At 42.6% G+C, this 14,118-nt stretch overlaps 1 protein-coding gene across 2 annotated transcripts in view; it reads left to right on the top strand.

Moving 5' to 3' along the window:
- Positions 1-14,118, top strand: part of ASCC3 (activating signal cointegrator 1 complex subunit 3) — a 1,208,179-nt gene that overhangs the window by 1,146,118 nt on the left and 47,943 nt on the right. For both annotated transcript variants that reach the window (XM_073626995.1, XM_073626996.1), the window contains exon 37: positions 3,835-4,059. In XM_073626995.1, the coding sequence (XP_073483096.1) occupies positions 3,835-4,059 (225 nt within the window). The remainder of the gene's footprint in view (positions 1-3,834; positions 4,060-14,118) is intronic.

The raw sequence follows: 14,118 nt of genomic DNA, 5'->3' as shown, positions 1-14,118 counted from the left end.
TATAGGCGACGTGTTAGTGACTTTAGCTACAGTCTACGTCCCAAATGATAGACAAGATATTTTCATACACAAAACACTGACTGATCTGATAAACTTTGCTGAAGGACAGCTGATTCTGGGCGGCGATTTTAATACCCCCTTGAATCCGGCGGTAGACACATCCTCCGGTGCCTCTTCCCTGCGTGCAGGCTTACATAAACGCATCACTCAGGCTCTCCATGAGGCCAGACTGATAGACGTGTGGAGGCTTTTGCACGCGGGGGAGAGGGACTATACGTTCTTCTCGCCCCCACACAAAACATACTCGCGCATTGACTTTTTATTGTTACCACATGGCCAACTAGAGGCAGCGGACGCAGCTACCATAGGTACCATAACCTGGTCGGACAAAACACCCATTACTTTGCGCTACTCCCTCTCGCAGACCGCGATGACTAAAGCGAAATTCTGGCGACTGAATGAAAGTTTACTACAGAATCCCGCAGTACTGTCTGACGTCACAAAAGAACTTAACCAATACTTTCTGACCAATAATATCGACAACTGCGACCCTGGGATACTTTGGGAAGCCCACAAGGCTGTGGTTAGAGGGGCCCTGATTAAACATGGAGTGTATATTAAAAAGAAACGGGAGAAACAACTATTGTTGCTCTTACAGAAAACTCATGACTTGGAAAAAGCACATAAGAGAAACCCGACAACAACACTAGAAACAGAACTTCTAACCTTACGTAGGCAGACGGTTGATCTGTTACAATATCAGGCAAAAGCAGCACTACAATCATGTAGGAAACTTACATATGAGTCGGGGAATAAATGTGGGAAACTTCTTGCTAGAGCAGTTAGACAACAAAGACTTTGTGCATATATCCCCCAAATCATCTCCTCGTCAGGACAGAGGAAGGTCTTACCCACTCAAATTGCCAATGAATTCAGAACTTTCTACTCCTTATACAACCTCCCGAAACCACATACCAATGACATGACACCGCGGTAGAGGACTATCTTTCTCAATCTAATCTTCCCAAACTTTCAGAGGAAAATGCAGCTGCCTTGGAAGAACCCATCACATTGACAGAACTGCAATGCGCTATTAAAAGTATGAAACCGGGTAAAGCGCCTAGGCCAGATGGACTTACCCTCCAATACTATCAGACACTACTTCCGGTCTTAGGCCCATACGTGTTAAAACTTTTTAACAACCTCACAGAAGGGGGTCATTTACAGAGGGACACCTTAAGTGCTCACATTTCCCTCATACCCAAGGAGGGAAAGGATCCGTCTGCCTGTGGTAGCTACAGGCCTATATTTCTTTTAAATATAGATCTTAAACTCCTCACTAAAATATTATCCAACAGATTTTCCCACCACATGACGGACTTGATACACCTTGACCAGGTAGGTTTTGTCCCCACACACGAGGCTAGGGACAACACCACCAAAGTACTCAACCTGATACATAGAGCCACTGTGACTAAGACACCATGCATTTTTCTCAGCACGGATGCTGAGAAAGCCTTTGACCGGGCGAGTTGGGAATTTATGACCTCAGTTCTTAAACACATCAAACTAGGCAGACACATGCTGCATTGGATCTCGAATATTTATTCCATACCGACAGCCCAGGTCAAAGCTAATGGAGTCTTGTCTGACCATTTCACCATCTCTAATGGTAGCAGACAGGGGTGCCCATTGTCACCCCTTCTCTTTGTCCTGGTACTTGAACCCTTTCTAAATATGATACGCCGAAATCCGGATATTTCGGGAATTACTATAGATCAAAGGCATTATAAGATTTCTGCATATGCAGATGATCTCTTGTTTTCTCTGACCAACCCGACCATATCCATTCCAAACCTAATTAAAGAATTCCAGAGATATTGGTACATATCTTTTCTAAAAATTAACTTTGACAAGTCTACAGCGATGGGCATTAACATGATGACAGAAAAATTGTCCCCCCTGAAAACTAAATTCAACTTTAAATGGTCCGACAGTCACTTTACCTACTTAGGAACCAATATACCTAGAGATCTGAAACGCACATTTGAACTGAATTTCCCACCAATGCTATCCAAAGCAAAAGAGCTGCTCGAAGAGTGGGGCAAGGGTCTCCACTCTTGGTTCGGGAGATGCAATCTCATCAAAATGTACATTCTCCCAAAATTTTTATATTTGTTCCAAGCTCTGCCAATCAGGATTCCCTCCATGTATTTCAGACAAATACACTCACTGTTTATAAAATTTGTATGGTCATATTCGAAACCTAGACTACGAAGACGTTACCTGACTCTACCGAAACATTATGGCGGTCTTGCCCTCCCTGACGCAAAACACTATTATCAAGCAGTACACTTAGGAAGGATCATTGACTGGAACAGTCATGAACGAACCAAATTATGGGTTCAGGTGGAATGCACCCAGGGAAGTGTCCCGCTAAAAGGGGCAGTCTGGTGTTATGATCAGCTTCCCCGGGACATGACCTCACACCCGATTATAGGAGCCACATTGTCCATAGGCTCAATAATACTAAAGACCACTTCCCTGACATCAAGGCAGTCTCCTCTGTTTCCTATTCTGGGCAATCCGGCATTAAAACCAGGACTGGACCACTCAGAATATGAAATGCTATGGACGGCGGGTAAAGATTGCGCATTACACTATGTGGATGGAGATCACTGGACCTCAATTCAATCACTGACGAACGATAGTGGAGGTTTTCAGTTACCATTCTGGAAAGTGATCCGTTTGCATCATTTTATTCACTCACTACCAGACCCTACACACTTTAAACGGGACCTGACAACCCTAGAAAAATATTGTAGGACCGAAGGTACATTATCTCAGATACTTTCCAAAACATATTCTCTGCTCAACACACCTGCGGAACAACCGGATCTGCTGTTTCTGCAGAAATGGGAAAATGACCTACAGCGTAACTTTACAGCTACACAAAAACAAAACATACTTCAATTCTCCCTGAAGTCGTCCATCTGCACAAAAACCCAGGAGACAAATTATAAAATTCTGACTAGGTGGTATTATACACCTCAATTGCTACATAAATTCTTCCCTAACACATCTGATAGGTGCTGGAGGTGTCATGCAGACAAAGGGACACTTTTGCATATTTTTTAGACCTGCCCACTATTACAAAATTTTTGGACAACAATTGAGAAAATTATTAAGAAATTCACATAACACATAAGATCCTGCGAGCTTTCTGCTGCACGCCACTCAATCCCGGCTCGGTCGTACAAGAAATCAGTGGTTAGACATTTGCTCAATGCGGCAAAGTCTTGTATTCCAGCCTTGTGGAAACAAAATGTACCCCCCTCTGTGGGAATGTGGCTACGCAGAGTTGAGGACATTAAAAAAACTGGAGGATTTAGTATTTACTGCCCAATACAAACAAGACAAACACTCCAAAATCTGGTTATACTGGAATATATTCATTTTGTCAGATGAGGGACAAACCTTACTAAATTCTTAAGAGTCACATTAATGCAGATTTACTGCGCGACAGAATCCCTGGGATTGGGGTAGTGGTCTAACTCCCAGATACCCAGGGGGATTTTTAGTTTGAGCTTTCTGATAGGAAGGGGTCTGGGACATTTCTCGAGAGCTGTGTAATCAGTGAATAACTGAAAGTGAATCCCATAAAACCTTGTATGTCTAAAGGGGTCACATTTGTATTTGGGTGCTGCTCTTGAGTGTTAGGTCTTCCATATGCATTATGTATTTATTCTAATAAAGTCTAATAAATCCCCAAAATAGTTTACTGCAATTTGTCTGCTTGTAATCTTTAAAATGTGTTTTCTAAATTTCTTTCAGGATGCTGAGGAGTACTCTGACCTCCCTGTAAGACATAATGAAGACCAGATGAACAGTGAATTGGCAAAGAACCTTCCCATTGAAGTAAATCCTCATTCCATGGACAGTGCACACACCAAGGCACACCTCCTATTGCAAGCTCATTTCAGCCAAGCCACATTACCGTGTCCTGACTATGCCACTGATACCAAAACTGTACTGGATCAAGCCATCAGAGTATGCCAAGTAGGTGTTTTTTGTTTCTATCTTATAAAATGTTAAAACAAAAAAACAAACACGTGCATGCTTTTCTTTCCCCTTAGAGAAGTTGGTGATGGTAAGTGTGTTAAGCAACCAGTGAACATACTTGGCCATTATTACTATTCAGTTTTTCTTTAGTAAGTTTCAGAAGGTTTACGTGGAAAGAAATTAATCAGTGGTGTCACAGGTAATACTGTTTTTTAGAGTTCTCAAAACGTGAGCCACAAATCATATGTTGAATATTCATGCAAAGTAATAGAAAGTATCAAGAGAGTCAAATGAACTGATGTTAGAGTTGACAGCAAAGAACAGATACACAGATATTTAAAGGAACAAGAGAGGGAGAGAGAAGGAATTAGCGGAAGAGAAAAGGGTCACAAGGGTTAGGTAGGGTATAGATGGAGGTGAGATTTGGAAGGAGGAAGGGTGGTGGGGAGGATGGGAAGTGATGTACAGAGAGGGGTGGGAATGGATGGAAGTAGCCAGTAATGGTTAACTAAATAACAGTAAACAAAGAAGAATTCCAATGGTTAGAGCACTGAGACCAGTGTGCCTAATCAAGGACTTAGTGTAGCTAAATCAAATTAAACAGATAGGATTACTCAGCCAGGTGTACCATGAAGTGAATGAGTGATTTTTTAATGCAAACATCTGTTCCATTGAACATTGTAGTTTCAGATCTTTGATCGTGTTGAGGAAGCTTGGCTGTTGAGTTGTATTCTACAACCTAGCAACATTCAGTTTAGCAGCTACTAGTAGGTAAATTGCAGTATTTCTGAATGTAAAAGGAAGGTAATAAATTCCCAAGTGATAAAACTAGTGCGGGAGAAGGCCTCATATGAATCCCAGTAATATCAGAGATCAGGGAAATAATCGAATTAAAAAAATTTAAGCAATTTGCAGAACCAACATATATGGTAAAGGGAGCTCACATTTCCACATTCCCTTCGGCACTTAGAGGTGTGAGAAATCTGGAAATTTTGTAGGGGTAAAATTCGGCCTATGCATTATATTTTGTAGTTTTTGAATAAAGAGATCCTTGTCTTCTTGTGGGTTTGGTTTGGGTTGAAGAGGAGTGAGTGAATAGAAGTGGCTATGCGGAATCCAGTGTCCAATTCATATTTGGAGAGGAAGCGATTAACTTATAGATATATTATTTGGAGAGTGAAATTGAGAGTTCTCTGCTTTGTGCATCTATGGGTTTAATACCCTGTGCTGGAATTAGTTGTTTTATGGTAGTGATACCATGTAGTTTCCAGGATGTTGGACTTAAAGGAAAAGTATAGCCAAAGCTATTTTTTCTATACTTCTCCTATGGATCACAGGAGTGCAGTTAGTTCTGCACTCATGTTTTCAGCCGACAGCAGGTGGAAGCTCGCTGTCAGCTGACATCACAGAGATGGTACAGGCTTTGAACAGATCTTGACCATATGGTCAGGATCCAACCAAGCCTGGATTGGCATCTGGCTCAGCCTCTCAGCAAGCCGCTGAGAGGCTGAGCCAGCCCCTCCCACCGTCTCCACAGCCCAGCACTACAGTGAGTGCTGGAGGGGAGAGCAGAGAGCCGCTGACAGTCACGGCTCTCTTCTCAGACCAGAGGGAGAGAACTGAGCGATCATTCGATCGATGCTGCATCCACTTATTGTTAGTTTTTTCCCCAAATCCCAGACTTCACTTTTAATTTACGGAATAAGTTAGGAATAAAAAAAAAAATAAGAAGCTCTGTCGATATTGGCAAAGGTTTATTGGGTTGAGGCTGAAGATCCCAAATACGTTTCTCAGACCACACTTTAAGGGTTGCTTACCTGGGCAACTTTAGTCAGTTAGAGACCCTGACACCAACTTAAAAAATTGCAGGTGATATCACAGAAAAACCAAACACTTTAAAGGCTTTCTTGCAGTGTTTTACTTGCAGTGTGTCTTTGAACTTGCTAGAGCAGTGGTTCTCAACTCCTTTCCTCAAGATCCACTAACAGGCCAAGTTTGCAGGATAACTGAAATACATCACAACAGGGGCTATCATTTGCTGCTCAGTGATTGCAGTATTCTAGTCTGCATTCCCCCAAGGTAATACTTAAATTCTGGCCTGTTAGTGGGTCCAGAGGACAGGAGTTGAGAACCACTGTACTAGAGAATCCCTCAGAGTCAGCATACCAGCTACTTTTATTAATGGAAAAAGTTAAATCTCCACTAAATACTCGGTGATCCTGCCATTCCCCTTGCATGTAATATTCTTTTTGACTATGCTAAGCATGGCAGCAGATGTTCCTGTAGTCCTGACTAACATCCTACCTCCTCTAATGCAACCTACAGAATGCTGTACTGATGCTGAACACCCATTAGGGACTACAATGTTCATGTTACCACAGCAAAAAAAAAAGTTATAGAAACGATTTTGAAGGGTTTTTAGACTTTTTTGTTTACAGAGCATACCTAAGGAGGTTTCAGCTTTGTCATTTTTCTGTTATCCAGTAATGTCTTTACAACTGTTATAAGTACACGCTGCTGACCTTATTCTAAGAATATTTGTTTCTGTTATGCTGGCATCTATACTTTTGCGTTACTGACACCGAAATGGTGTGCAGCTTCAGAAAATCAGAAGTCCTAACCTGCATGCCTGTTCCGGGTTAGTGTGTCAAAAGGATAAGCATACAAAGCCAGGCAACTAGCATTTTTTTTTTAGAAGCAGAGGTCAGCATCTTCGGCCTTCAATGTTCTTTTCTGATAGGTTTGCTTTAACCTGAATCTTCACAAAGCAAACACTTCTGTAGTTAAGATCAGATTGTGGCAGTCATTCCCTTGCTCATATATCACATATACATTTTGGGTCCATGCCTCAGCTGAAAAGATCCTGCTTCAGTGCCAGAGTTCTGCTGGCCATACATTATACAATTGTCCTATTCAATTTCCTTTGGATTTGCCTTCAACTTTGTAGTGCAAGGGCCTGCCTGACTGCATACACATTAAAAGGGTTTAGGTCTGACCTCATATTATAAGGTTTTGGTAAATCTAAAGGAAAATTGCACGAAGAAGATTGTATGATGTATGGCCGGCTTAGGGATATCTGCTTCATAATCATGCAGGTGTTTTGCTCATTGTAGAGTACCTTTTTCTTGCACTGATTTTGCCAACTATATAATACACCAATCGTAGTTGGCATTGGGATGCGTTTGTAGCAGTTATTAGAGCAGTTGTCGCTAAGTGCCGGTTCACACAGGTGCAGCCCGACTTGCAGCGCGACTTTGTAAGGCGATCTGCACACGACTTCAGCGGTGGCTTGCAAAATGACTTCTGTATAGGAGCCAATGCAAGTCACCCTGAAGTCGTCCCAAAGTAGTACAGGAACCTTTTTCTAAGTCGGAGCGACTTGAGTCATTCCTATTAGTACGGTTCCATAGTACAGAACGGAGTGCGACTTGTCAGGTGGCTAAGTCGCCTGGCAAGACGTCCCTGTGTGAACCGGCACTTACTGCTTTGCGTAAAGTTGCAGCACATATAAAATATCCTCTACTTCTTAGTTTATTTTTGGGAAAAATATATTTTGTATACAAATAGGAAGAAAGCACTATTAAAGTGTTCCGTTATTTTTCTTACAATATCCTACACATGCGTAGGCAATAATGTATTAATCTAGTTGAAAACAGGTGTACAATGCTAATTTTTTATCTTGCTGTTTCTAAAGTGGGAAAAGAAAAGCTGAGAACTGGTTTTCTATTAATTTTGCTATTGTGTGGAATATTATAGCCCACATGTTCATATTTTACTTTTCACATGCACACTATATAATGTATTAATCCCCTCTAGAGAAGCTGAAATAGTTGCTATGGTTACAAGATGCTTGTGAATGAAAAAAAAATACAACCAGTTAAGCTAAATGTAAATAGCAGTTTTAGATTTGTTTTTGCATTACATTGTATTACATGTAGATTATCATTAATTAAAACTCTGCTCTGTAAAGGAGTTGGGGAAAACAGATAAGCCTTTAGCGTTAAAAAGAATGACATGTAATGAAATTAAAATAAAAACAAAAGCTGTAAATAACATGATAGAAACCAATGGTATTGTAACAGATATCTTATTTCATCCCTTGATTAAAAAAAATGTTTCTAAGGGTAGTTTATGTAACATTCACCAAACATTTGCTGGTGATTAAGGATACACAGTAATTTAAAATACATGCACCAGGTAGATTCACCTGAAGTGAATATTTGAATAATCACACATACACATTTTTATTAAAATGCCCCCTGGTGCTTCATAACTGAAACTATACATTGTATACTAAACTATTTGTTATCCCTCTCCTATTGAACATCTATTCAAAAATGCATTGAAGAGGCAGGGTTGTTAAGTGATTTGTACCATTATTATAACACTTTGCAGTGGCCCATAATTGAAAGTGGACCTTTCAGCCTTCAATAATAGATTCCTAACATTCGACAATATACAAGAACAGTATTATTTTTTTCAAAAAGCTGTACCTTTCATTGAAAGCAGGATTTATAGTCAAGTGCCTGTGCCTAGTACGAGATTATGTCATCAGTCTCTATCAGATAGAAGGAAGTATTTACTCAGCTTCCTCTTCCCTGATCCATTGTAACTTTGTAGCAAGTCACTAGGTTGGAGGTTGAGGGAGAAGGGGATGTGTGTCAGACATTTGTAAACAAGGCTAAGAACCACAGAGGCATCATGGTTTACATGATTGTGTCATCTCTAAACCAGCATCTTAGTCTAGGAATTAGATGCTGATCCTGGATGATATCTGAACAAAGTTGGTTCTGCACACCTAGAGAGAAAAGCAGCTGAAGGCACTGTCGGGTGAAAGATACTAAACACCTATAATTTCAAAAATTTTACACTACTTAGCATGCTTGTACTAAACATAAAAAACATGTAAAGGTAGGTCCAATTTAATTGCCAGTTTTACGTTTGATCACAAAATTAGGGTTTAGTATTTGGGCAATATCAAGTCCTTTCAGGTCAAACGTAAACAATTTAAGAAGCCACACACGACATGACCCTTTAGTCAATAAATCTAGTGAGTTATCATTCAATTTCAATCTTAAAGTTGAATGCCCATGGTGAAACTTTGACCATCACTTCTGATCGATGCGTCAGAGAATTAGGGCCCTTTCACACTGGGGCGGGGGAGGCATCGGCTGTAAAGCGCCACTATTGTAAGCTGCGCTTTACCCTCGGTATTCGGCTGCTAGCAGCCAAGAAAGGGTTAAAATCCACCGCAAAGCGCCTCTGCAGAGGCGCTTTGCCAGCGGTATAGCCGCGCTGTCCCATTATTTTCAACGGGCAGGAGCGGCATATACTCCGCTCCTTCACCGCTCTGAAGATGCTGCTAGCAGGACTTTTTTTCCCGTCCTGCTAGCACATTGCTCCAGTGTGAAAGCCCTGGGGGCTTTCACACTGGAGACAAAGCAACGGCACTTTCGGGTCGGTTTGCAGGTGCTATTATTAGCACAATAGCGCCTGCAAACCGCCCCAGTGTTTAAGGGCCCTTAAAGATAAAATAAATTGATTAACCACTTCAATACCGGGCACTTAGACACCTTCCTGCCCGGACCAATTTTCAGCTTTCAGCGCTGTCGCAGTTTGAATGACAATTGCGTGGTCATCCAACACTGTACCCAAACTAAATTTTTATCATTTTGTTCCCACAAATAGAGCTTTCTTTTGGTGGTATTTGATCACCTCTGCGGTTTTTATTTTTTGAGAAACAGATAAAAAAAGACTGAAAACTCTGAAAAAAATAAAAGTTTTGCTTTTGTTTTTGTTTAAAAATTTTGTAAATAAGTAAGTTTTCTCCTTCACTGATGGGCACTGATAAGGTGGCAGCAATGAGGTGGCACCAATGAGCGGGCACTGACGATGGGCACTGATATGCGGCACTGATGGGCACTGGTAGGCGGCACTGATATGCAGCACTGATGGGCATTGATAGGCGGCACTGATGGGCACTTATGGGTGGCACTGGTGGGCACTGATAGGCACTGTTAGGCAACACCTATGGGCACTGAAAGGCTGCACAGATGGGTTCTTATGGGTGGCACTGATGGGCACTGATAGGCGGCACTGCTGGGCACTGATACGTGGCACTGATGGGCACTGATACGTGGCACTGATGGGCACTGATACGTGGCACTGATGGGCATCCCTGGTGGCACTGGCAGTGGTAGGCATGGGAGTGGGCACTGATTGGCAGCTGCCTGGGCATTAATTGGCAGCTGCCTTTGCACAGATCAGTATTTCCCTGGGGGTCTAGGGGGCATACCTGGTGGTCCAGTGTGGCTGGTTTCCCTGGTGGTCCTGGGCGGCTTCCCTGGTGGTCCTGGGTAGGATCCGAGGGGGGGGCTGTGCTGATAAACAATCAGCACAGACCCCCCCTGTCAGGAGAGCAGCCGATCGGCTCTCCTCTACTCTCGTCTGTCAGACGCGAGTGAGGAAAAGCCGATCACCGGCTTTGGACACGGCTGATCACGTGGTAAAGAGTCTCCGTCAGAGACTCTTTACCTAGATCGGTGTTGCAGACAACGATCGCCGCGATGCGCGCCCCCTGGGGGCGCGCAGCGGCTCAATATCCTGAGGACATCATATGACGTCCAGTCAGGATATTGAAACCACTTTGCTGACGTCATTCTGCTATATGGCGGGCGGCAAGTGGTTAAACTGGTTTCCTTTCACACTCCAAAGACATGCTGGTGGATTAGTTGTCTCCTGTCTAAATTGGCCCCAGTATGTGTATGTATGAATGTGAGCTAATGACCTTAGATTGTAAGCTCCTTTAGAGCAGGGACTGATGTGAATGTACAATATATATATATATATATATATATATATATATATATATATATATATATGTGTGTGTGTAAGTGCTGTGTAAATTGATGGTGCTATAGAAGTACCTGAAATAAATAAAATAAATTATGTTTTTTTATAGATCACTTGCATTATTGTATGTCTTGCATTGTTCAATATTTTGATAGATGATAAACTGCTTATTTGTAATTGTTCGTACATAGATTAATTGCGAATTGATATGTGTATTACCACCATTAGCTAGAGCGGGGAAGTGTGAGGAACTCCCTGTAGATATTTCTTCTCACATCAGGAGTACGGGAAAAGTGATGGAAAATCTGCAGATGGGGACAGAGGCAGGAACAAAAATGCATTTTATAGTATGGTAAGAAAGAGTTGGAACCATTGTTTTAACTGCCTTCTTTTATTGGTGTTCTCATCCCCCTCAGTTCTGATCAAGGGTTCAAAATGATAGGAAATATTCCCGGTTAGGTCATAGACAAGAATAAAAGAAAACAAAAAAAATTTTCAAAACTAAAAAATATGTAAATAAATAAAGGTTCACTTTAAATTGGGTTTTAGCATTTTGGGTTATGCTGTTTGTCCTGTCCAAACTGGGATAGGGAGGAAACATGTATAGCATTGATAGACACTGTGGGGGTTATTTAGAGTGCAGAATCTGGTGCAACTCTGCATAGTAACCAATCAGCTTCCAGTTTTGATTGTCAAAGCTTAATTAAACAAGCTGAAGTTAGAAGCTGATTGGCTCCCATGCACAGCAGCACCAGATTGTGAGTGCTCCAGTTATAGTAAATCAACGACTTAATGCTTATATAATTCTAAATCTAGCCATACATGGCTCAGTTTTTTTTTCATTCAGCCAGTAGGCTGAATAAAAAAAAACTGAACTGATTCCCCCATCCACACATTCAAGGTGGATGAGGAGATCCTCCCCGCTATGTCATTGTATCCTGACAGCAGGACCCCCCACTGTAAAAATACATAGATCACTGCTGCCGTCGATTGGCAGAGTGCACTGACTGAAGCAAAATTTTCCAACAAAATTATTAGATCGACTCATGATTAGGATCAGCCATAGATGGATTGAAATTTGGCTGGTCCCTGCTGAACCAGACGATTTTCAATCCATCTACGGTCAGTATAACAAAATGCAAAATGTTTTTTTTTTCAGTTTTGGAGAGTGGAGTGAGATTAGAATACTTGTTAGTTTTTATTGCTGTCTGTGCCACCATTGAGGAGATTCACCCTTTCTGTTTGTCCTGTTTACCATTATCATTGAAAGTGAAAGCAAAAGAAAATTACAAATTTTGAGTTGACCCCAGAAAAGTAATAGAGGGGAAATCTTGCAATGGGGACACTAGTTCTGGTGACCTGGGGGGTCCCCAAGGAATCCCTTTAATTTGCCGGGGTTTCCCCTCACTTCCTGTTTGGCTATGGGACTGGAAGTGAAGGGAAATCTCCCCAATGGGACACAGATGGCGAAAATAATATGATAGGGGTTATAACTAGGGTTGCCACAAGGTTCTGTGGCTGATAAAGGTGGTAATTCATCTCATTTAGTGCCTTATCTGCATGAAATCAGCCTCAGAACCTGTGTAATTAATATATGTTTGGGTTTAAAGGGATGAGGTGGCTCTATCCCAGGGGTAGGCAACCTTAAAGAGGTGGAGATCTACCTGAACAACATGGAAGATGTCAAAGATCACCGGGCACAATGTTGCCTCCTCACACCTGATTTAAACCTCTAATTGCCGTAATACCAAATCACAGTTGCATGCATTGCACAGCAATCATGGGTTTAAATCAGGTGGTGAGGAGGCAACATATTGCCTCCTCAATACCTGTCAAACTTGGATCACTGTTCAGAGGAGCAGCTGTGCCTGCTGCACTTATGAATGAGCCCTTAGTTCCATTCGGCAGCAGCACCCTTAGTGCTCATTCACATGTAAAATTAGGGGGTTGTAAAACCCTGTGGTTGAGTTGTGGTTTTACCAACCCCAATCACCACCCTTTTTAGCTACTGAGGCAGCAGCCAAAGGTTTACACATGCCGCAGCTGAACTTAAACCCCCTGCTGCTTTTAGTGAGTGCTCCATTTGGCAATCATGTAAATTAGGGCAACTCTGCAAGCGCCCTACAACTGCATGCCCCTGCAGAGTCTAAGGGCTTAAGGCAGGTGGTGAGAAAGCAACACAACACTGCCTTCTTTAACCCCTTGTTTGCTGTACTGCACAAGGTTGCAGGTCACTTGCAGAGTAGCCTCAATCACTTGAATGGGTCATGCTTAGCAGGTGCTACACCCACCAACCATGACAGGGCGTAAATCTTCTGCTGTGGTTGTGACATTTGTACACCCCTGGCCACTGCAGCTAAAGGGGGTGCGGTTGGGTGGGGGTGGTTAAAACACATCTTAACTATTGTTTTTTGCCACCCCTCAAACATAAATGAACCCTTACTGTTCCGAGCCTCCTATAAGGCTGCTTTCACACTGATGTGCTACAGTTTACCCACACTACAGGTGCAGCACAGTGCATCTGTGACTTTCCTGGGTTAGCTGCTCTTTGCCATAGATGTTTGTTATATCCTGCAGATGTGGTGCACTTTCTGAAAGCGCACCAAACCCACAGACTATAATGGAAGTCTATGGCTAAGCACAGGAAATCTGCAGGTACACTGCACTGCAGTCATGGTCAGGGTTGGTTCAAGGATTTCTGACACCCTAGGCGAAACCTCATTTTACCGCTTTCAATCCCCCCCCCCCACCTGGCTCTGCCCCATGTGACTGGAGCCAGTGCTATACAGGAAACATTGGAACATTGGCTCTGCTTCCTCTAGTGCCGACTCCGTTCTTTACACTGATGCTCAGGAATGGCGGGTTGGGATCTGGGCTTGCCGACCCACCATCCCACAGCAGGAGATAGTGGGCCACATCAGAGGGTGCCAGCGGTTGGGCACCCCTGCTGTAAGGCATGCATTGTGTGTTTCTGTGTGAGAGGCCTCCACTCCTCAACAGCTGGGCACAGATGACAGCTGGGAAGGTTGTCCTGTTTGTGGAGGAGGAGGAGGCCTCCATGGGAGAATATGCCCTGGCAGCATTACATCACCCATCCATATGAAGCAATGTATGGACAAACACCCTATACCATTGCAGGAGGGGGGTCACATGAATCACCAGAGGCAGACAGGTCACTAATTATAGAGGCGCACAGGGGATGTT

The sequence above is a fragment of the Aquarana catesbeiana genome, linkage group LG04, assembly GCF_042186555.1.
Source record: "Aquarana catesbeiana isolate 2022-GZ linkage group LG04, ASM4218655v1, whole genome shotgun sequence".
Lineage (NCBI taxonomy): Eukaryota > Metazoa > Chordata > Amphibia > Anura > Ranidae > Aquarana > Aquarana catesbeiana.
Note: the sequence above shows the minus strand (reverse complement) of the source record. Positions and strands in the feature narration are given on the sequence as shown.